We start from the raw sequence: 24412 nt of genomic DNA, 5'->3' as shown, positions 1-24412 counted from the left end.
CTATAAGGGTACAAATGCTACACAAGTGTGAACTAAAGCTGCTGATTAATGAAATGAGCAATTTGTGGTTTGTTTTTATTGACCAAACTCGTGCCGGCGGGACACGGCAGTTGGAATAAAACAGGACACGCACCCAGCTGCAAAACATGGACTTTATTCAGTGACCGTGACCGTGGCCTGCGGCACAGCGCATGCAAACAGCGAGCAGAACCAGGCCAGGCAGCGCCGCCACAATACTGAGGTAAGAACAGGGCTCACCCCCAAGCACAATGCGACTGCGCTTTCACAGCTTTCAGTAAAGGTGCTGAGCACACGGGGTGACTACAGCTGAGGCAGGAGGGGCAGCAGAAGCAACTGGGACTGGAAGCTTGTCTTAATATTTAACAACATGGAAGAATAAAAAAAGTACCTGTTCATTCACACATTCAGGCCTCACTGATACACAACACTGTCCCACTGGTTCAAGATTCCAGTTATGCCTTATGTTTGTGTGTTAAGGCTGCCCTGCTCTATAAACTACCCTCACCTCTGGGGCTTCTGTTTCACAAGGTGTGTGAGGGGGAGGAGATGTTGTTTCTAATCCATCCCCTGATCCCACTGTGGTTTAATAGCTGTGTGTGTGTGTTTGCACTCTATAGCAGCTAAGATTAAGTGTAATCTGACCCCCCACATGTGAGACAATGAGGTTCATTACAAAAAAAAAAAAAAAATCTGGCCGCTGTCGGGAGTGAGGAGACTTATGGTTGATAAAGGACTCTTCCATTGTAAAGTCTGGCGCTGCGTGTGCAGTGAGGCCCACAGACGGCTCTGCCCTGCAGGGAGAGAGCTGCCCGTGCTGCAGCAGAGCGCCGGGGAGGGAATGGAAAGTCCAACTGAGGAGTGCTCCCGAGTTTCTGAAATACTTCAGCAAGGTGATGCTCGTGATCGACCTCGGGGACAGAACTGGCTGTACTGAGCAGCCGCTGCCGTACTTCTGAAGCAAAGCCAACCCCCTGGCCCCTCGTCTCTAAAGAGTGGGTGTGGATGGAGATGGTCCACCGGAGCCACTCATCTGTCCCGGCTTCACTGGGATTGAACCATCGGACAGAGGACATTTCTCTACAGTTCAGACATGAGGCGAGAGCTTGGCCCACAATCACCTTTACATCCAGACTAAAGCAGCTCCGCTCTGCTTCGCTACACTTTTAATCCGTTCACATTCACACATCTCTATCAAACTAAAGTTATAAAAAGACAATTTATAAACTGCAAATACATATTTAAAAAAAACTGAAAATACTATATGCTGGAGGAGGAAGAGGAGGGGAAAAGTCAAATATTAAATGTTCTAAGGCACTTCATTCTAAGATAAGCATCCCTCTCTCTCTCTCTCTCTCTATATATATATATATATATATATATATATATATATATATATATATATATATATTATTGCAATTGATTATATATATATATATAGTAAATACTGTTGTTAGGAATCTGCAAAATACTAAAATAAATAAAAAGGCAGTTACCCTGTGAGAGGAGACTGCAGCACACAGCCTTCTGTTCCTCAATCTAGCCAGGCTCTTAATTGCTTAATTGGATGAATTATGTTTAATTAGCACATGTAACAAGCTTTCCTGTCTCTGACCCACCAATCCCTTTGAATTCCCCTGCAGGAAATGGGGCAGGCTGGCATCTTGGCTCACAACTTCAATTTAACAAACAATGCTAGCTCTCTAAAGGGGTCTCTTCCTCGGACAGCATCAGTTCGTGTTGTGTTGTGGACAGGTTCCAAGACGCTGCCCGCACCTCTAAATTCAAGGGGTCGCACCCTGCGGGCCGGGCTGGGTCAGAAAACCAGCACCTTCCAGCCTGGGTAAGTGAAGGAGCAGCCAAAGAACAGGCTGTCCACGCTCTGATCCAGCAGCCAATCGAACACCACTTCCCTGTTCCCTGAGCCAATCGTCACCCTCAGCTTGAAGCCACCGCCCCCCTCGCTGACATTGTTGTTGTTCACAGGAAACAGGCCAACCACTTCCATGTCAAAGGTCACGGAGGAGCCCACCGACACCGCGGGCAGCTGGTTGGTCATCTCCTTGCCATTGACATACACGGCACCTGGGGGTGAAGAGAGAAACCATTTCATTTTCACTTAAAATAATGGATAAATCCATGCCAGTCGTGTGGCAGGTTGACTGGGCTTCCCTGTTCTGCAGGGAACACTTAGACTTGGCATTTATTCTGGTGACAAAACCACAATTTATATAAGGTTTTTAAACAATATAGTGTTACTGTTGTTGATGAAGGATATGGGATGACAAACTGAAGTCACTAGTATGACATCTTGACACAGACAATGTGTCGAAATGACGGTTGTGCAAAAACATCCCTCTCTCGTTTGTGTCTGCCTGTCCGAGAGCCCTGGCGAGTCAGTGTACAGGTTTTGTTTGTGGCGCCACATGCAGGCATGTCTCACCGCTGGTGGAGATGCAGACCGCCTGGTCCCTCTGCAGCGACTCCACCCCGGCGTCACAGTCCACGCACACACCCACGCTGTCCCTGTGCTCCGGCTGCCCTGCGCTCACCACCCTGCCACACACACCACCGACACACAACAGCAACACGTCAACAGAGGAGAACCATCAGGGGGCGGGGGTTACTGTCCAGAAATGTGACATACCAGCTGAACCGATAGGTGAAGGACTTCGGAATTAATTACATTTAATACTTTTTAATGTGGAAAACATGGAGTCGAGTTCTCACTCCAGCCCTGCCCGACATCTCTTTCCCGTCCACTGAAGCCCAACTGCGTTCTTAAAGGCTGTGTTAGTCCAACAGGCCGACGCTTTTAAAAATAGACACTCCTGGGCTGATAGAAGGCTTTTGCACCTGGATTAGCATCAACTGCCATCCTAACCCTATGGTATGGCCATCAGAAGATGATGGTCATTCTCGCAACTTTATAACATCACTAATGAGAGAAACTTATAGATACTTAGATCTGCAGTTATAATGCTCTGCAGATGGCAGGGCCGCCGGGGGGGACTGACCGGAAGGTGAGGGTCTGTCCGCAGAAGTACGTGGGGGCACTGGAGTACAGCACGCCCCCCCGCGCTGCCAGGCTGTCGTTGCGCAGCGCGATGTTCCTCCGGCTGCTCAGACTGTAGCCCTCGCTGCCCGCCAGCCACTCTGCACACAACATCAGTCATCAATAAATATCACTTAATATCAATGTTATCACTATCATCATAATCATCAATTATCTATCAGTTATCAATATCATAGTTATCACATCATTATTGATATCAGTTATCATCAAGAGCAAACTATGTATAAATATACACACATGGACATTTACTCATGTGGTGCATGCTGGGAAAAACAAGGCAACAGGAAAATGAACAGATGCGAGAACAAACCACAGTGTGACGTAATGGACGGAGAGAGTGTTGAGCGAGTGAGTGAGCAAGGGAGGGAAAGAGGGAGGGAGCATTGGGCAGTCCGTACCGTGCGGCGCCAGCGTGGTGAAGGCCGGCTGCGGGACGCTCCAGGGGCTCCACTCGCGGCGGCCTTCCCCCCTGGCGCACACGCGGAACAGGTACTCGGTGTGCGGGTCAAGCTGCAGCACGATGGACTCGGTGTCCCGGCCCACGTAGGCGTCCTCATACTGCCCCAGCGCGCCCCTCCGGTACTGCAGCCGGTAGTCCTGCACCACGAAGTCCTCGTCCACCTGGAGGAGAGAGGGAGAGAGATGTTGGGAGACTGACTGGAGTTCTGATCCCCAGATGGACTGACCGGTGCCGCCCCGCGACCCGTGGGGGGGTCCCTCACCTTGCACCAGCGCACCAGAATGCCCCCCGGCCGCTCCACTAGCTCATCGATTTGCACGGGGGGGTGGGATGCCACGCTGCCATGGCTGAAGATGCGGTCGCGCACCCCCGGCAGCAGGGAGTCGTCCAGCTGTGCTGACAGGCAAGGCACGTCCACCAGGGAGGGCACCTCGGGCAGACTGGGGCGAGAGAGAGAGGGAGACAGGTGAGAGAGAGGGGCGGGGGCAGGGCGATGAGCAGACAGTGGATGGACAGACAGAGGGGCTAGTTAGTGAAAGTTTTCTCCATCCTCTACACTTCAGTAGTACTTTAGCAGATTAAGTCAGTCTGTCTGTGGGTCTGTCTGTGTCCATGTGTCTCAGGTTTCTCACCTGTCCAGCTGGATCTGCAGGGCCTTCTTGGTGAAGCTGCCCAGCTTGTCATCCTTCTCATTGACGCCACAGCGCAGAGCTGCCTCACCTGCAGACACAGACAGCGAGCGTGAGTACATCTGTGTGTGTGTGTGTGTGTGTGTGTGTGTGTGTGTGTGTGTGTGTGTGTGTGAGAAATACACACCCTCCCTCAGCAGCTCCTCAGCCGCGCTCACTCCTTGCTCGATGAGTTTCTGGCAGTCGTCCAGCGGCCGCACGCTGTCCGTCTCAATGGCGTCCACCTCGAGCAGTAGGGCGGCCAGGCGCTCATCCAGCAGGCGGCCCAGAGATGCCTGCAGCTCTTGGAAGTGCTGCCTGAGGACCTCGCGCGTCTGTAGAGCACTGCCACGCACCTAAACAACAACACAAATCACACACAGCTCCTGGAAGTGCTGCCTCACATGTCTGCAGAGCGCTGCCTGCACCTACGCAAACAATAACACACTGCCACAGACATACCACACAATAAAACAATAACACACTGCCCTGCACCTACAACAACACAATAACTCAATAAACCCACTGCCCCAGACCTGCCACAGAACACAACACAACATCATTAGCAGTGCTGGATGGGGGGGCAGCCGCTCGCAGGCGGGACATGAGCTGCCTCCCTGCCCTGCTCCTCGGGCAGGATGCCGGTTTCTCAGAACGCACCGCCGATAAGCTGCTCAGGCAGGAAGCCGTGCCTCTGCCAGTTATCGCACAACGAGGAGTCGCACAAATGTGCCACAGCTTGTCAATGAGCCAGCCAGCCGCTCATCATACACACACCCACACACAACCACACAGATATGAGGGGAAAACAAACTAACTGAAGTAAACACACAAGGCAGCCCATGTGCCCCACAGCACAGATCACAATGCGTGTTGTGTGTATTTCAGTGCTTGCCAGCCGTGTGGGTTCAGTTCCTGTCATTATCCTGAGGCCCAGCGTCCTCCCGGCCCACAGCACAGCGCAGAGCCGGGCCGACCGCACACTGCAGATATTCCTGGGGTGTGGTGGTTGGGGGGCAGCTCTGTGTCTCTCCCACTGGTGGGATTAGGGGCCAGACAGGGTCCCAGATTCACCAGCAGAGTCCCTGACTTCCCCCAGCTCAGCACAGAGACTGCATCTCCAAACCAACAACACAGCACATTAACCATGTAAATTATATGTAAAATGTAAATAACCTGATACTTTACTTTATATTTCTAAATCTTTTTAACGTTATTGTATTTAATTTCAATATACCCAATTGATTTGGCAATACTTGCATGTAAACATCTCATTCCAATAAAGCTTGTTTTGAATTTGAATTTGAGAGAGAGAGAGAGAGATCCACACACAGAGCTGCAGGAAGAAGCAGTCCAGACAGTGGAGCCTGGCTGGGGGGAGGGTGCAGCTCCAGGGAGGAAGCAGAGCCACGCAGGATGTTTAGACTCATTAAGCCGACCCCTCCAGGGCTCAGAGAAATGGTAAAATAAATTAAAACAATAAATATTATTTAAGTTAAAAATAAACTAAAACCAAAATGAAGCAAAACAAAAAGAAACTCACACACAACACACAAGTGTGGGGCTGGGGAGGCTGAGCTAGAGTACATACGAACACACACACACACGCCTCTCTTATGGGGGATGGCCAGACGATCAGGGATCAGATTCCTCAGACTGCCAGGCTGCTGACCCAGGGGACACAGCGAGGCCCGAGTCGGCCGCGTCACTGAGTGGCAACACACTGAGCAGAGCCGAGCCGACACACTGATACCTGACACAACACATACACACCACACTGCACCCCTCAGACGCACTGACAGGACAGGAGCTGAAGATCATTGGAGATCACTTCTTGCACAAACGAAACACTGCAATGAAGACCAGCTGAACCACTAACTGACAGTCAGTCTGTGTTTGTGCTCAGAGAGCAGACAGACACTGCTATCAGAGACTGATCAGACCGAGGTCACAGCAAACAGGAAGACAGACAGAGGAAAACAGTGTGTGTGTGTGTGTGTGTGTGTGTGAAAGAGAGAGAGAGTGAGCAGTGTGTGTGTGTGTGAGAGAGAGAGAGCAGTGTGTGTGAGAGTGAGCAGTGTGTGTGTGTGTGTGAGTGTGTGTGTGTGTGAGTGAGTGTGTGTGAGAGAGAGAGAGAGAGAGCAGTGCGTGCTGGTTTAATTCCTCAGAGACGGTGGGAACCTTTTTCTGATTTCCATCTGGTGTCCTTTAAGAGGAGCAGGAAAAAGAACATTGTTTACATTGGAGGTGCAGAGAGGCAGGGAGGAAGAGTGTGTGAGAGAGAGAGAGACAGGGCTGTGGTGTTGTTGTGTCTGAGGGCAGAGGTGCGACCCAGGCATGGCAGTACCTGTTTTCGCGCCTGTGTAAGCCCCTGAAGGCGCTGTTGGAGTTCGCTCCGGTAGTTCTGCGCCGCCTCGATGCTCTCCTTCGCCTCCTGCAGCAACACGTCCGCCTCTATCGACATCCTGGCACACGCAACACCCAACACACAACACAGACGCACAGGCAGAGACAAGAAATACTATTCTTATTATTATGGACAATTAACAAGTTCAAGATCCCAGGATTACAGGATGAAATGACGACACACTGCAGCCAGAACAATAATGGGGGGGGAGGTCACTAGAGATGCCTGCAACCCCCCCAGCACACCTGATGGACTGGTCCCTGCTCAGTGCATCAGTCGCTGTGGTTACCTTTCACAGCGAATGGGGGCGTGGCTCACACACAGACACACAGACGCACAAACACACACATACAGCACCACACACACAGACACACACACATACAGCAACACACACATACAGCAACACACACACACACACACACACACACAGCACCACACACACACACACACATACAGCAACACACACACAGCACCACACACACACACACACATACAGCAACACACACACACACACACACACACACATACAGCAACACACACACACACACACATACAGCAACACACACACACACACACATACAGCAACACACACACACACACACATACAGCAACACACACACACACACACATACAGCAACACACACACACACACACATACAGCAACACACACACACACATACTCTCTTCTGTTTCCTTAGCCCCTCCCCCACAGCCTCCCCTCACTCACAGATCTGTTGTAACATTACAGCCTGTGAGTGAAATGTGGAAGTGGGAAGAAACAGACAGACAGAGAGAGAGAGAGAGAGAGAAAATCAGACCGATCATTTTCCGGTATTACCCTACAACACAGCAGCTGCCAGGAAGAGCAGAGAGAAAGAGAAAGAATGAAAAAGAGCAAGAGCGAGAGAGCTGAATCAGAGACAGAATCAGACGGACAGAGACGAGAGAGAGAAAGAGAGACGGAAACCATACAGCAAGGTCCCTAGTCTGGCCCTAGTCCTGCCAGCTATTTCAAACTTCATGTTTCTCTAGTGCTGCCATGACACATGTGTATGTGTGTGTGTGACTCGCCGCACTGCACATTCTGCTTCTCTGATCAAATCAGATGATTAGATCTGTCAGAATATGATCCATGCAACAGTGGGAGGAGCTTCAGATTTGGAAGTGCATTCCTTACACTCATTTTGTGCATCAGAAAGTTGAATCGTTTTATTTTTGGGGCCGTTATTCACATAAAAAGCAGTGAACCTCAGCCTGCAGTGACTGACAAGCATCTGAGTGCAAAGCACAGCCTGCAACAGACACACAAAGTGGTGTGTAGAAACTGTCTGTGCTGTAGGATGTGCACACACACACACACACCTAAAAGGATACCCCCGCTGTCACCAGTAAAGCCAGAAATGCCATATATGAAATGAATTGATACAAATTCAAATTGATGCCTGATTGGTTGAGGCATACCCGTGTATTGAAACCCGGTCCACATGGACACACACAGGGCAATACTGTGGTCCTGTGTAGTAGACAATCACCAGGAGTTTCAAACAGCACAACTTTATCAGAGAGACAGAGACAGACTGTCCATTCATTGCCCAACTGTTTTACTGATTTCCCACAAGAGGCCGTGCTCTCCTCTCCAGTGCAGAAGCTGTTAATATAACTCACACCGGAGCTGCACGCCGCCTGTCGGACCAGGTGCCAACTGCCCGACTTCCTGCCGCCGCACTCACTTCCTCGAACCCTGGCCAGCCGTACTTACTGACTGACTCTGCAGCCCCGGGACGCACCGGGCAATAAGATGGGCAAGACTGCACATGCTGCCCGGGTACCGGGGTGGGGGTAGCGAGGGGCAGGACAGGAAACCACCAAATCAGCTCCCTTCAGCGGCCCTGAGGACGTGTGGCAGAGCCGGGTTCAGGGGGAGGGAGCCGGGCGTTGACAGTTGCACTCAGCCCGGGACAAGTCCCTGCAGCTCCACACACCCCCACTCTCACACTTCCGCAGTCCTGACACGCACGGGACAGCACCCCCTGCACAGCACAGCACAGCGCACAAGGCTGATGTAAATACCCCCCCCCCCCCCCACACACACACACACACACACATACACATACACTCACACTCACTCACTCACTCACACTCACACACTCACACTCACACACACACACACTCTCACACACACTCACACTCACACACACTCTCACACTCACACACACACTCACACTCACACTCACACACACACTCACACTCTCACACACACACACACTCACACTCTCACACACACACACTCGGTGCTGCTGTAACAGTTGCATCACTGACACACAAACCACGCAGACGCGCATCAGGCTGCAGAACGAACTCCGATGCAACTCTAAAGCCTGTACTAAAGCCCCGCACGGTTACCGATCTGGTCTGAAAGCGCGTTTGACTCCGGATTGACGGCAGCCCGGGTCTGGGTGTGCTCTGCGCTGCTGGTAGAAGTTGCGCCTCTCTAGGTGAGGGTCACTTCCTCGGGTCAGCGCCGACAACAACGCGCCCGCCGCCCGCGCTCAAACCTCCCCGCACGGCCCACGCGTGGACAGGAGCCCGGAGCAGCACCGCCCGGGACACAGAGAGGCGACGGAGCCGTACCTGCGCGCTTCACTCCCGACTCATCCCGTGGAAACCGGAGCCGCGCCGCGTCCGAGCTGAGAACTTTCCGACTGTCACTCGCAGCCTCATCCGGGGCTGCGGCCGGGCGCTGACTGACGGCTCTCGCAGCCAATCACGAAGGCCCCCTGCCGAGGGCCGGGGCTGCTCTTGCGGCGCTGTGCTGTGGCAGATGGAAGTGCCTGGTTGCACTATGACTTATGCGCTCAAATTAGAGAAGCGATACTTATTATATTATTATATTGTTACGTATTTAATGACATCTGTAAGGCCTTATTGCTTAAAGGCGTGAATTCCCTGTATCTCAAACTCGTAGTGCTCATTTTGTATTATATTGTATTATATTATATATATAGTATGCTACAATGTGTAACCCCAGTGCCGAGTAATTGGGAGTGTTTTCGCTTGTTTTGCAATGTTGTGTTGATCTGGAGCAGAGCGCACTGCAGACTACCGGTGGACCCAGTGCATTACAGGCGGACTGAGAAGCAGACACAGCTTTACACAGAGTGCTAGGGGCTTGTGCCCTGTAATTATTATTATTATTATTATTATTATTATTATTATTATTATTATTGCTATTAGTAGTACAATTATTTAATTATTATGCAATTACTTTTAATTATAATTAACATTTAAGTTTATTTTGTGTTTAGAATGTGGGTAGGTTCTTTTAGCACTGTTTAATCTCATTCATCATGAATCAGGAGTTTTGAGAAGAACCAGGACGCCACGCTCTCCGGTTTCGCCCCCAGCCAGCTGCGGGACGGACAAACCCCATAGGAACTCCCCAGGGTGGCACGCGGTGACCTGCACTACTCTTATCTCAGTTTCCAGGGAGCAGCGCAGAGTCCTGGCTCCTGAAACACACCCACAACACACAAACACACCTGGAGCTGTGTTGATACATTTATTGAAATAAAGAAACACTAAAGATAAACTCACAAATGCTGAGTCTTACTGGTTTAGCTGCTGCTAAAAGACTTAATTGCAGGAAACAATACCACAACCCCGGTGGCCCTATGGGAAAGACAGATACAGTAAATCGCAGTGTTTTGTCTCAGAGCTGGTTCCTCGGCTCAGGCGCTGTCCTGGTCCGGCTGCTGCAGCTTGGCGCTCAGAGCCAGCGAGACGCGGCGCAGCGCCCCCTGGTGCTGGGGGAACTCCTGGCACAGGCGGTGCAGGATGGCGGCGGTGGCGTGAAGCCTGTCGCTCTGCCGCTGCATCTCACCCTCCAGGGTCTCGGCGCTCTTGGCCTGCACGCTGTAGCGGCCTTCCCGCACTGCCTGCAGCAGCCGGGCCCGGGTCTGCAGCCCTACGATCCGGCTCAGGTTCTGGAGAGGTGGGGGGGGCATGGGAGGTTACAGAGGAGCAGGGAGGGACAGACACGGGACAGACACGAGACAGACAGGGAGGCAGAATGAAAGACAGAGACAGGGAGTCCAGGTGTTAGACCACAGCCATGACAGAGCAGTAGCTGGTTGGTCCTGGAATTGTGTGAGAGTGTGTCAGTGGGCGAGGCAGCACACTGACCTTGTCCTTGGCGTCCTGCAGGCCCTATGTATCAGTGGTGAGGTGTGTGTGTTTGTGTTAGTGTGCAGTGTGTGTGTGTGTGTATGTGTGTACTCACCCTGTCCTTGTTGTCCTGCAGGCCCTGCAGGTCAGAGGTCAGGACCTGGCTGCCCCCCTGCAGCTCCTCCAGCTGCTGCTGTTTGTCCTGCAGCTCAGAGCTCAGCACACTGTGAGAGTCCTGCAGCTCCTGGAGCACACTGTCACACTGCGCCGCCAGCTACACACACACAATGTGAGCTTTAACATACACACACACACTGTGAGCTTCAACACACACACACACACACACACACCGTCAGTGTGTCAGTGTGTCAGTCAGTCTGGGCTGTGTCACCTGCTGCGTGTCCTGGATCTTCCTGCGCAGGCTCAGCAAGGTGTAGTGCAGCTCTGTGCGTGTCGGCTGCTTCCTGTCTCCTCGGGACCGTGTCTCTCCGCGCAGGGCGATGCTCTCCCTCTGGGACACGGCCGCCTCCATCCCCCGCACCAGCTTCTCCTGCTGCTTCATCAGCTGCCCGTAACGCACCTGTGGGGGTCAGAGCTCGGGTCAACCACTGGCACAGTCAGGCAGGCAGGCAGACAGGCAGATGCAGGCACACAGACAGACAGGCACACACAGACAGACACACACAGACAGACAGGCCCTGACCTCCATGCGGTGAATCTCGGCCCTCATGGTGCGGATGTCTCCCTGTCCCACCTCCGAGTCCACAGCCGTCCGTGTCTCCCGGGCCAGCTGCGTCTTCTTCTCCCACAGCATGATCTGCCGCCTGGGGGGACAGGGTGGAGACGGGGTCAGGGTGGGTCCCGTTTAGTCAAACCGGGCCACTCCTGACACCCCCCCGCAGCCCGTGCCCGTCTCCCCAGGCAGAGAGGCTCCCTAAGCAGCCGACGCCGGTGGAGTTGGTCGGCCATTAAACTGCGTTATTGCACTGTGTGCTGTCTGCGCCCGTGTCCTCACTGTTGTGTCGACTGTAGGTCGCCTTGGATACAGGCATGGGCCTGAAGCCCTGGGTGGGGTGTGTGTGGCATCACTGTCCTCCCGTGGGGGCCCGAGGGCCGGTACTCACTCTGCCTCCACCAGGCTGTTGGTCAGTCTGTCCTTCTCCTCCTGGATTCTCTCCAACTGCACTTGCGTCTGCAGCGCCTCCAGCTCCGCCTCCTGTGGGGGAACAGCAGCTCACTCCCTGTGCGGTGTGGTGTGGTGTGGTGAGGTGTGCTGTTGAGCACTGTAGGGGAGTTGGGGTGTGCTGTTGTGTGGTGTATTGTGCTGTGGCGTGCTGTGGGAGAGTTGGGGTGTGCCGTTGTATTGTAGTGTTGTGTGGTGGTGTGTGTTGTGCCACCCCACCCCAGGCTGACCTTGAGCCTGTGCAGGAACTCGGTCTCCATGAGGCTGTTCCCCTGCTGCAGCTCCTCCCTCCGCCCGCTCTTCTGGCACAGCAGGCTGTTGAGCTTCAGCATGTCGGCCATCAGGCTCTTCATGTGGCGCTCCACCTCCCCCTGCTCCCGCAGCTCACGCTGGATCTCACCTGGAGACACGCTGACACAGTGACACACTAACACACCGACACACCGGCACAGTGACACTCTGGCATGCCCACATGCTGACACACACTTTCACACACATTCCAGTAAGTGCCGTCGTGGCGCCCTACCCTCAGTGCGCACTTTCCTCTGCTGCAGCACGGTGAGCTCCTGGCGCTGGGTCTGCAGGGCCAGGGACTGGGCCTGCCGCTCCCGGCTCAGCCTCACCAGCTCCCCCTGCTGGCGCAGCCAGTCCTGCTGCAGCTTCGCCACCTCAGAGTCAGTCTCCTCCAGCTGCCTGCTGAGAGCACGGGCCTCGATCTCCTGAGGGCCCAGGTCCTCGTGCTGCTCTCACACACAGACACACACACACAGAGAGAGACAGAGACACACAGAGACACACACAGAGAGAGAGAGACACACAGAGACACACAGAGACGCACACAGAGAGAGACAGAGACACATAGAAGACACACACAGACACAGAAAGACACAGACAGAGAGAGAGAGAGAGAGACACGGAGACACACAGAGAGACAAAGAAAGACAGAAAGAGAGACACACACAGACACACGGACAGACAGAGAGAGAGAAAAACTCAAGATTAATTATACTTAAAATAATGCAAAAAGAAAATAAATAATACAAATAATTAGTGTGCATGCTTGTGATGATGAGCGTGACAGAGGGAGTATTTAACGATGTGTGTGCGTAAGTGTGCGTGAGTGCTTCTGACCCCAGTGCTGGCTGCGATCTCCTCGACCCTCTTGTTGTGCAGGTTGATGATGCTCTGCTTGCGCTTGATCAGGGTGACGCGCCGGGTGATCTCTGCCTCGCTGTGGGACAGCTGCTCGTGCCGCTGCGCCACCTCCCGCTCCAGCGCCGCCCACACCGCCGTCAGCGCCCCCAGCCTTGCCTGCGCCGCGCCGGTCTCCACGGACGCCCGCGCCAGCTCATTCTCCAGGCGCGCCAGCTGGGCCTCCTGCGGCCACACAACGACACGCCACACCATCAAATATGCTCTCTTTCAATATATATGTATATATACCAGAGTCAGGGACAGAGACACAGAAGGAGAGAGGGACAGGTAGAGAGAGAGAATGAGAGCCAGGGACAGTGAGGGACTCTCAATCATTCCCTTTTCCTCTCAATCTCTCCCTCTCCTCTCCCTCTTCCTCACAATCTCTCCCTCTCTCCTCACCCTCTTGCTCTCAATCTCTCCCACCCTCCCCTCTCCCTCTTCCTCTCCATCTCCCCCCTCCCTCTCTCCTCACCCTCTTGCTCTCTATCCCTCTCTCCAGAGCCCCACCCTCACCCTCTCTCTCTTTTGATCAGCCAGTTTGCCCGCCAGGTGCCACGAGTACTTGGCCGCCTTGTTGTTGCTCAGCTTCTCCTGCATCTTTCCCATGATGCTCTCCTCCAGCCCCAGGCGAATCGCAGCCTCCTTCTCGATGTGCTTCCTGAGCACGTTCAGTTCGCCCCGACGCGTCGCACATTCCTGAGGTTGGGAGGGGATACACAGAGTCAGTGTGTGCAGGGTCAGTGTGTGCAGGGTCAGTGTGTGTGTGTGTGTGTGGTCAGAGTGTCAGTCAGTGTGTCAGTCAATGTGCAGTGTGTCAGAGGGCAGTGTCAGTGTGTCAGTCAGTGTGTCAGGGCCTCACCACTCTCGCCCTGTCCAGAGCCTGCTGGGTCTCCTCCAGGGTGCGGGTATAGGTGCTGTACTGGGCCCGGAGTGCCTCCTGCTGGGTCCGGCTCTGAGCGATCTGCCTGCGCACGGTGGTGCTGCCCTGCTGGGCCCGGCTCAGCTGTTCCGACAGACGCTCGTTGCGCTCCTGCTCCCGCGTGATGGACTTCCTGTAGCCCTCGAGTTCGGAGTCCAGGGAGCTCAGCTGCTGCCGAGACAGCCTGCACCGGGGGGAGGTTAGTGCACGGCAGTAGTGTGTGTAGAGTGCGGCGCTGTGTGTAGCGTGCGGCGTTGTGTGTGCTGTGTGTAGCGTGCGGAGTTGTGTGTGCTGTGTGTAGCGCGCGGCGCTGTGTGCGGTTGTGTGGTTTGTGTTGCTCACTGCAGGGCCTGCAGCAGGGCGGTGTGGGCCTCATCTCGGCGCCTCATGCCGATCAGACTGCTGTCCCACTGCTGCAGCAGCTGCTTCCTCTCCATTGCCAGGGCCTCGATCTCCATCTGAGCCTGAGGACAGAGAGAGTGAGACGGAGACAGAGAGTGAGACGGAAACAGAGAGAGTGAGACATAGACAGAGAGAGACAGAGAGGGTGAGGTAGAGACAGAGAGGGGGCTGACCTCGGACAGCGTGTCCCGGGCAGCCCTGGTCTCCTGGGCCTGAGCAGCCGCCTGCACCTGGTACACAGAGATCTGCTCGGCCAAGCGCTCAGCTCGCACCGTCAGCCGCTCCACCAGCAGGTCCTGCACACGGGGGAGAGTGAGTTTAAAAGTGTTAGACTTCACAGGGGGACACTGCCCTGGGCGTGGCTGTACAGAGGGACACTGCCCTGGGCGTGGCTGTACAGAGGGACACTGCCCTGGGCGTGGCTGTACAGAGGGACACTGCCCCGGGCGTGGCTGTGTACCTGCTTGTGCTTGTGCTCCTCTGCCTGCGTCTTCTCAGTCCGGGCCTTGCGGGTGGTGTTCTGCAGCAGGGTCAGGTCCGAGCGCACGTTGGTGCCGGCCTCCCGCAGGTAGAACAGCCGCAGGGCCAGGTCCTCCTGCTCTGCCTGCAGCTGCGCAGCTGCAGCGGAGACAGCAGGGGAATGGGGTTAGACACTGCAGACGGAGGTTGTTGCGTCTCTCCTGGCCTCTCCTTCTTGCCCTCCATGTTATCTACCCCTCCCTCTCATCTCTCCCCTTCGCTCTGCCTTGCTCCCTCTCTCTCTCACCCCGGGCGCGGTGCTCCGCGGCGGTTCCCTGGGTGCTGCAGTACAGACTCCTCACTCGCTCCAGCTGCTCCTCTGCCTGCCGTTTCTGCGCGGCGCTCTGGGCGCAGTGGTCCTGCCGGCTCTCCAGCCCAGTCTGAGTTCGCGCCAGCTCTTGCTGCACCATGTACAGCTCCAGCCCCAGGGCCTCCCGCTGGGCGCTCTCCGCCTTCTCCTCCGCAGCCTGATGCACATAGAATTCACACACACACACACACACACACACACACGCACACACGCACACAGAGACACAGAGACACACAAAGACACGCACACGCACACCCACACCCACACACATGCACACACAGAGACACACGCAGAGACAGACACACACAGAAAAATACATTTGGAATTTGGCTTCATTAATAGAAAAAATAAGAGACTGGGAGACAGGGAGTGAGGGTGTGGAGAGGGATGGGAAGAGGGATGGGGAGCGGTACCTTCTCTCGCAGCTCAAGGTTGAGCCTCTCCAGCTGCCGGGTCAGGTGGGCCTTCAGGGCCGACTGGAATCGCTTCATCAGCGGCTGCAGACACAGGACAGCAGGGAATCAGAACAGACACACAGCACAGCACACAGCACACAGAGCAAAGCACAGAGCACAGAGCACAGAGCACAGCACAGAGCACAGAGCACAGACACACAGCACAGCACACAGAGCAAAGACACACAACACAGACACAGCACAGAGCACAGAGCACAGACACACAGCACAGCACAGACACACAGCACAGCATACAGAGCAAAGACACACAACACAGACACAGCACAGAGTACAGACACACAGCACAGACACAGCACAGAGTACAGACACACAGCACAGACACAGCACAGCACAGCACACAGCACACAGAGCACAGCACAGAGCACAGACACACAGCACAGCACACAGAGCGAAGACACACAGCACAGACACACAGAGCACAGCGCAAAGACACACAGCACAGACACAGCACAACACAGCACACAGCACACAGCACACAGAGCAAAGACACACAACACAGACACAGCACACAGAGCACAGCACAAAGACACACAGCACAGAGTACAGACACACAGCACAGACACAGCACAGCACAGCACACAGCACACAGAGCACAGCACAGAGCACAGACACACAGCACAGCACACAGAGCGAAGACACACAGCACAGACACACAGAGCACAGCGCAAAGACACACAGCACAGACACAGCACAACACAGCACACAGCACACAGAGCACAGCACAGAGCACAGACACGCAGCACAGAGCAAAGACACACAACACAGACACAGCACACAGAGCACAGCACAAAGACACACAGCACAGAGTACAGACACACAGAGCAGACACAGCACAGCACAGCACAGAGCAGACACACAGCACAGCACACAGAGCACACACAGAGCACAGCGCAAAGACACACAGCACAGAGCACAGACACACAGCACAGCACAGAGCACAGACACACAGAGCACAGCGCAAAGACACACAGCACAGACACAGCACAGAGCACAGAGCACAGACACACAGCACAGCACAGAGCACAGCACAGACACACAGCACAGCACACAGAGCACAGACACACAGCACAGCACACAGAGCAAAGCACTCAGAGCAAAGCACTCAGAGCACAGCACACAGAGCACAGAGCACAGCACAGACACAGCACACAGCACACAGTACAGACACAGAGCAAAGCACATAGCACACAGAGCACAGCACAGAGCACAGTCACAGAGCACAGCACACAGAGCGAAGACACACAGCACAGAGCACAGACACACAGCACAGCACAGCACAGAGCACACAGAACACAGCACAGAGCACAGACACAGCACAGCACACAGAGCACAGACACACAGCACAGCACAGACACACAGCACAGCACACAGAGCACAGACACACAGCACAGCACACAGAGCAAAGCACTCAGAGCACAGACACAGAGCACAGCACACAGAGCACAGACACAGCACACAGCACACAGTACAGACACAGAGCAAAGCGCATAGCACACAGAGCACAGCACAGAGCACAGACACAGAGCACAGCACACAGAGCGAAGACACACAGCACAGAGCACAGACACACAGCACAGCACAGCACAGAGCACACAGAACACAGCACAGAGCACAGAGCACAGACACAGCACAGCACACAGAGCACAGACACACAGCACAGCACAGAGCACACAGCACAGACACACAGCACACAGAGCACAGACACACAGCACAGCACACAGAGCAAAGCACTGAGAGCACAGACACAGAGCACAGCACACAGAGCACAGAGCACAGTACAGACACAGAGCAAAGCACATAGCACACAGAGCACAGCACAGAGCAGACACAGCACAGAGCACAGCACACACAGCACAGCGCAAAAACACAGCACAGACACACAGCACAGCACACAGAGCAAAGACACAGAGCACAGACACAGCACAGAACACAGAGCACAGACACACAGCACACAGAGCACACAGAGCACAGCACAGCACAGACTCAGCACAGACACAGAGCACAGTGCACAGCACACAGAGCACAGCACACAGAGCACAGACACACAGCACACAGCACAGACACACAGCACAGAGCACCACACAGACACACAGCACAGAGCAAAGACACAGAGCACATACACAGCACAGAACACAGCACACAGAGCACAGACACACAGCACAGCACAGCGCAAAAACACAGCACAGACACAGAGCACAGCACACAGAGCAAAGACACAGAGCACAGACACAGCACAGAACACAGAGCACAGACACACAGCACACAGAGCACACAGAGCACAGCACACAGAGCACAGCACAGCACAGACTCAGCACAGACACAGAGCACAGTGCACAGCACACAGAGCACAGCACACAGAGCACAGACACACAGCACACAGCACAGACACACAGCACAGAGCACCACACAGACACACAGCACAGAGCAAAGACACAGAGCACATACACAGCACAGAACACAGCACACAGAGCACAGACACACAGCACAGCACAGCGCAAAAACACAGCACAGACACAGAGCACAGCACACAGAGCAAAGACACAGAGCACAGACACACAGCACACAGCAGACACACAGACACACAGCACAGAGCACCACACAGACACACAGACACACAGCACAGAGAAAAGACACAGAGCACATACACAGCACAGAACACAGCACACAAAGCACAGACACACAGCACACAGAGCACACAGAGCACAGCACAGCACAGACTCAGCACAGACACAGAGCACAGCACACAGAGTACAGACACACAGCACACAGCATAGACACACAGACACACAGCACAGAGCACCACACAGACACACAGCACAGAAAAGTTACTGACATGGTCTGGATCCAGCACCACCAGGGATTCCTCTTCCTCTTCCTCTTCCTCCTCCTCCTCCTCCTCTCCCCCATGTTCCTCCTCTTCCTCTCTGTCGGACAGCGGGACAGTCAATCGCAGATCGGGGTGTGGCAGCGCAGGCGATGTCCTCCTGTGCCCACTGTCTCCCCCTATGATAGCACACAGCACTCAGACACCAGGACACAGGGGCAGGGTCTCGGTAGAGAGGGACATGGGGGGTTCTGTATTGCAAGAGTTGCTCACCGGACCGGCTGCTCTGCATCCTGCTGCTCCCTGACGGGGGCCGGGAGGCGGTCTGGCTGCGTCCTGCATCCATCGGCACTCTGTCTGTCAGTGGTCTGTCTGTCTGCTCCTCCAGCTCGCCCTGCACAATGCACAGCCCCACCCCAGAGAGGAGCTCAGAGTCGGCCACCGCAGCGCATCGAGCGTCTCTGTGCCTTTCCTTCCAATATCGCCATTTTAAAACTAGTTTTTTGTTTGTCTTTCATGTGATTTTAAAACACGCAAACACTCTCACTCCCCCCACCCCAATCTCACTCCCATCCACCGCTCTCTCACTCCCACCCACTCCCCGACTCCCACTCCCACAGTCCTGTCCGCAGTGCTCACTAACTCTGCAGTTTCTGACCCAAGCAAGCCTCCGCCCTACCTCCAGAAAGGGGGGCACTGTCACCCCGGAGTCTTCGGCTGCACTGGGGGGGTCTTCTCCATGCTGAGTGGGGACGCCTCCCTTCACCTCCTTCCCAGCATCCTCCCTCTCCCCTGCTCCCTTTCCCTCGCTCTCCATAAGAGGCTGCTGTAGAGGAAGCACAGCCAGGCATGTAGAGGAGGGGGTCTGTGTACATGGCCTATCTCCCCCCCCCCCCCCCCCCACACACACACACACACACACACACACACACACACACACACAATGACCTATCCACATAGTGACCTAAACACACAGTGACCTGACCACACAGGGAGTAGTAGTAGTAGTAGTAGACTAGTAGTAGTAGTACCTGCTCCTGCTCTTCCTCAGGCAGTGGCTCCGTGGATCTCGGGCTTGAGAGACACAAGGAGAAAGTTAAAACAGCCTCAAAATCTGCAGCACAAACACATGTTCTGTGTTGTTTTGTAATTGATGACTCTATGCTATGCACTATGCTAGACTAATAACGATTGGTTTTATTTTGATGTCTTTCTTAGTGACAATAAATATGAACAAACACACGCTGACGGCGGTACCTGTGCATAGCAGCCATCCTGCGTTGCTAGGAAACCCAAACTTCCGGCTGGACACGGCACTTCCGCAAAGGACGTGCGGTTATCGGACGCATGCGCAGTCTGGGGCAACCAGTGTTGCACAGAGACCGTGCTGAGCGATTGTGTATCTGCAGCAACAATAACCCTGGGTAGCGATTGATTTCCACTGCAGGCGCAATGCTGCATATCCGTTCATCTCTATGATCCATGTCTATCGCTCATAAAAGGACGTCAGTGTTTGTACTGGCACACACACACACACACACACGACCCCATTCACTCCAGTCCAGCCACAATGGCCTCAATTCCTAAAACAAATCAGTACAATAGATTTAGCTGTGAGACGGGAAACAGAGAAGGCCGTTGTGTGTGCAGGTGTATGTAACTGTGTGTGTGAGTGTGTTTTGACTGATATTTTGTATTTCTTTGTGTGTGTGTGTGTGTGTGTGTGTGTGGTGGGGGGCCAATTTCCTGAGGTTGCATGGGATGGGGGGGCCGCAGTACAAAATGAACCAGCGCTGAAAATGAAACATGTCCCAATTCATACCTTTTTATGAACTTTAATTGTTTTTTTTATTACATGTGCAATTTGTAACAGAAAATATTCAGAAACTGTAAGAATATAGTAAAGGTTCACAAAGGGGAGGTTGAAGGTTGGCTTTGGAGGGCCACACCAAACATCCTCAAGGGCCGCATTTGGCCCCCGGGCCGCACTTTGGGAACCCCTGCTCTAGAGGCAGTTCAGAGGAGAGCAACCAGACTTATTCCAGGTCTGAAGGGAATGTCCTACTGAGAGACTGAGGAACTGAACCTTTTCACCCTGGAACAGAGGAGACTACGTGGGGACTTGATCCAAGTCTTCAAAATCATGAAGGGCATCGACCACATCAAACCAGAGGAGCTTTTCCAGATCAGCAGGGACACACGCACCCGGGGACACAAATGGAAATTGGGCTTCAAGGCATTCAAGACGGAAAACAGGAGACACTTCTTCACACAGAGAGTCGTCACAATCTGGAATAAACTACCCAGCGATGTGGTAGAAGCTGAAAATTTGGGAACATTTCAAAATAGACTGGATAGGATCCTTGGATCACTTAGTTATTAATGGACACCAAACCAGCAAGATGTGTCGAATGGTCTCCTCTCGTTTGTAAACTTTGTCATGTTCTTAAGTCCACAACACATTAGCTAACAGTTGCATGAAGGCAGAGGCATAATTTAAGGGGGGAACGAGTGGGAATGTCCTCCCCATTTTTTTAAATTGGTCAAATCGCTCCCCCGGCTTTCTTATAGATGCGATCATTCACAACACAACACACACACTCACTTGGGCTTAGCCATTAAGCGCTGTAGTACTTTATTATGATTTCTGTCAAGATTTAAATGGAACATTCACAATTTATATGCCTATTTTTTGATGACAAGTTAAAAAAAAACACATTCTGAGGTACTACAAACCACAGCAAATTCAATTTCCTCTAAAATAAAGACTTTAAACATCGTGTGACTGTAAATAAAAACAAATACAAAAATCAGGAAGAACACAATGAATAAAGCCAAGCAAATGACAAATGACAAATGACTTCCCCTCTCCTAAGTGAAGCACTTTAGATGGACACAATCAGATAATAGGCAAGTTAATTAACTACAGTAGTTCTTCCCCGGAGTCCTAGAGTGCCACCTGATACAACATGTGTGTTTATATCAGTTTGATGCCAGTGATTTTTATTGATTTTACTGTAGTATGAAACTCAATTTGTGAATTATATTATGAAACTAATTGTAGCCTTGTAAGCAAACTGTGTGTTTATGCACCATTTGAGCAGCTGTGATACAAGAGCTCAAATGGTGCATCTGTGTATGTTTAATTTTGGCATGCAGAGTCCACCATAGCACTCAATCGTAACTCCACAGGGCAGCTATGCTGTGTCCCAGGTTAGTGATTAATTGAAAATTGAATTATTTGCTGTAGTTTGTAGTACCTCAAAATGTGTCTAACTTATTATGAGTAAGAAATGTGAATTTGTGTGGGACAAAATGGTCATTATGTGGATGATTGGTTTTCATGAGTCACATGACTTGATTTGTGACATCATCCTAACATTCGCTGTCTCACAGGGCTGTGCTGTCTCCATACTGCTCATTCCCGCGGACTTACAGCTCAGTTTAACAAAGCAGATTGCAAAGAAGAGAGGAACATCCGATGCACAACTCAGGCAGAGCACTGCAATGATCGGTTGTCACTGAACACTTATTGTTACTTGTAAGTTCTGCAACTAAACGAAGGCCCACAGCGTCCTCTAGAGCCACCAACTAACACTGCAGTCCTTAACAAATGGAACAACAATACGGTCTCACTACTGTCTGCTGCTGTCATCGTTTAAATCAGTGGTTCCCAACCCTGGTCCTGCAGGAGCCCCTACCCTGCCGGTTTTTGTTCCAACTGTTCCAACTCAATTACTTAATTGAACTAATAATTTCCTAAATCAGAGCTTTTTAATTATTTTTAACAGTAGGGGTTTTAAGTTAAGTATAGAATTGTATAAAAAATGTATTAAAGAACAAACTCATTTATTACACAATTAAAAAAATCAAATCTAAGCAGATTGTTACTTCAATTAAGGTTCAATTAAGTAATTGAGAGCTCAACAGAATGGTCTCTTTGGCAAAGTATCATAAACAAATGTTTACGCACAACCTCGTCTCTTCACACTGCGATTGTCTGCCCACCAGCGTTGCTTGTCCATTCCCTGACGGGCCGATGAGCAGGAGTCCTCGATTGGGAGTCCTGAGACCTGTGAAGAGCTGGAAATGAAAGTGAGAGAATCCCACATGAGCACAGAGCCGCGTCTCAATCACAGATTAAATTGCCACTTTGTAGGGTTATTGTGATGAAAATAATACTTTACAAAACACAACGCATTATTTAATATATAGTATAAATGCAGAGTTCATGTTTTTTATTAAGGTGTAGCAGAATGGCTGTTGTGTTTGTGTCTTGGACCACTTTCCACACTAACTCCTAAACTCCAAAATTCCTCTTCCCCTGCTCACCTGCCCACTAGCTTTTTAAACTGGCCCCTTCACCCATATAGCACCCAAATACAACAGTTGAATTGTGATACAGTCATAGCACTGCCACTGTCCGCCAACTTTTCCTACTTATAACAGATTATAATGCTTGTACTACAAGTGGTGAAACAATATATATATTTATATATAGCAAGCCCTGAAAAAAAATCTGGCCATTCTCACTAATGGCACCACTCCCACCTGTCCACGAACTCATTGAGAATGAGGCTCACAAGGTTGCTGTCTGTGTTCTCCAAGTTCTTCAGGTCATCCTTTTTGAGGACTGCACCCCTCTCTATGGATCACAGGAGAAAGAGTATGGATTTCCAGTTCATCCAGCTATGATCTCACCAAGGCCACTGCAATGATAGCATGTCTCTTATGTTGTAAGTCGCACTGGATAAGGGTGTCTGCCAAGAAATAAAATAATAATAATGTCTCAAGAGGCACCGCTGGATACTTAGATTTTGTGACTGACTGGGAATGTCCTAAATGAAATACGGACTTCCTTATGAGTTCAAATAAAGTACAGGGTTAGTAATTGATTGTGAAAAAAGAATACAAACATAACATTGTGATATGTTTGTTTTGTCTCAATGATTGTAATACATACGAGTAGGATGGGACTGCAGGAAGGAAGGCGTACAGATCGCATATTGATTATAAGCTGGAGAAAGGAATACTCGACCTCTTCATTAGATTTGGGTATTAGGTAGGCTACTCATATTATTTATGTATATTACAATACATTATATGATGAGAATGTATGTTTTTAAAGCGTTCTTACCTATGGCAGAGGAGATTCTGAGTGCGTGTTCTAGATTCAGAATGTGGGACGCACTCAACGTTAAGTCTATGGGAGCTAGAAGGATCATGCTATATCATGACATTCACTCTCGCTACTGCAGCTACAGGTATCACTTGCACGGCTCTCAAATTTTCAAAACGCCAATGCATTGTATTTTGACCACAATAGACATACAAATGAAGTGACTTAAAATATTTTCAATGTGCCCTTGGCTTCCGTCTGCCTCTCCCACGGTCGACACCTGCTCACCTTTGTCCCGAATCCGCATGTCCTCGTCCCACCCAAGTCCACTTGTTTATAGAAATGATTCTTCTTGAATGATTCCCCTTTACACACATGCTGTTCTCTCTGGAGCAGTTTTACTCTAACAGAGTTCTGTGTGATGTCACAGGCATCTGATTGAACAATGCTTTTTAAAATTATTTTTTCAAAGCATTTATTCAGAGTTGGATATTACATGGAACATCAATAAAGAACATCTTACATCGGAAAAACAAATCCAAACATACACATTAACATATTAAGTATTTCAAACAAATAAAGGTCAGGGGTGACACAGGATACTTTTTGATGGAAGTTATCATTGCATTTGTCATTGTCAAGGATGTCAACAATATTGAACTGTTCTTGT

At 51.8% G+C, this 24412-nt stretch overlaps 2 protein-coding genes across 2 annotated transcripts; both read right to left on the bottom strand.

Annotated features, from left to right (window-relative positions):
• Positions 1–138: 138 nt before the first annotated feature.
• crlf3 (cytokine receptor-like factor 3) lies at positions 139–9414 on the bottom strand. Its single transcript, XM_066704182.1, has 9 exons — positions 9261–9414; positions 6570–6687; positions 4371–4578; positions 4187–4274; positions 3817–3994; positions 3493–3715; positions 3036–3174; positions 2462–2574; positions 139–2103 (listed from the first exon to the last, which is right to left on the bottom strand). Exons 2-9 carry the CDS (start codon positions 6684–6686, stop codon positions 1835–1837), a joined length of 1335 nt encoding a protein of 444 aa, XP_066560279.1. The 5' UTR covers position 6687; positions 9261–9414; the 3' UTR covers positions 139–1834.
• A 761-nt stretch (positions 9415–10175) lies between these two features.
• Positions 10176–19846, bottom strand: ccdc40 (coiled-coil domain 40 molecular ruler complex subunit). Its single transcript, XM_066704181.1, has 19 exons — positions 19655–19846; positions 19303–19449; positions 18897–19017; positions 18633–18802; positions 15737–15820; positions 15261–15480; positions 14955–15112; positions 14668–14790; positions 14435–14556; positions 14033–14276; positions 13687–13869; positions 13108–13353; positions 12503–12716; positions 12207–12376; positions 11918–12009; positions 11497–11617; positions 11185–11373; positions 10909–11067; positions 10176–10612 (listed from the first exon to the last, which is right to left on the bottom strand). Exons 2-19 carry the CDS (start codon positions 19438–19440, stop codon positions 10358–10360), a joined length of 3009 nt encoding a protein of 1002 aa, XP_066560278.1. The 5' UTR covers positions 19441–19449; positions 19655–19846; the 3' UTR covers positions 10176–10357.
• Positions 19847–24412: the final 4566 nt, after the last annotated feature.

The sequence above is a fragment of the Amia ocellicauda genome, chromosome 5 (assembly GCF_036373705.1).
Source record: "Amia ocellicauda isolate fAmiCal2 chromosome 5, fAmiCal2.hap1, whole genome shotgun sequence".
Taxonomy (NCBI): Eukaryota; Metazoa; Chordata; class Actinopteri; order Amiiformes; family Amiidae; genus Amia; species Amia ocellicauda.
The sequence above is the reverse complement of the archived record's forward strand: the minus strand, read 5'-3'. Positions and strand labels throughout refer to the sequence as shown.

Coding starts and splice junctions, on each gene's coding strand:
- ccdc40 (XM_066704181.1), bottom strand. CDS start 19,440: ATGGAGAGCGAGGGAAAGGGAGCAGGGGAGAGGGAGGATGCTGGGAAG. Junction 15,113..15,260: donor CGCGGAGCACCGCGCCCGGG/GTGAGAGAGAGA, acceptor TCTCCGCTGCAG/CTGCGCAGCTGCAGGCAGAG. Junction 14,557..14,667: donor CCCGGGACACGCTGTCCGAG/GTCAGCCCCCTC, acceptor CTCTGTCCTCAG/GCTCAGATGGAGATCGAGGC.
- crlf3 (XM_066704182.1), bottom strand. CDS start 6,686: ATGTCGATAGAGGCGGACGTGTTGCTGCAGGAGGCGAAGGAGAGCATC. Junction 4,275..4,370: donor TGAGGAGCTGCTGAGGGAGG/GTGTGTATTTCT, acceptor CTGTGTCTGCAG/GTGAGGCAGCTCTGCGCTGT. Junction 3,995..4,186: donor CTGCAGATCCAGCTGGACAG/GTGAGAAACCTG, acceptor CTCTCGCCCCAG/TCTGCCCGAGGTGCCCTCCC.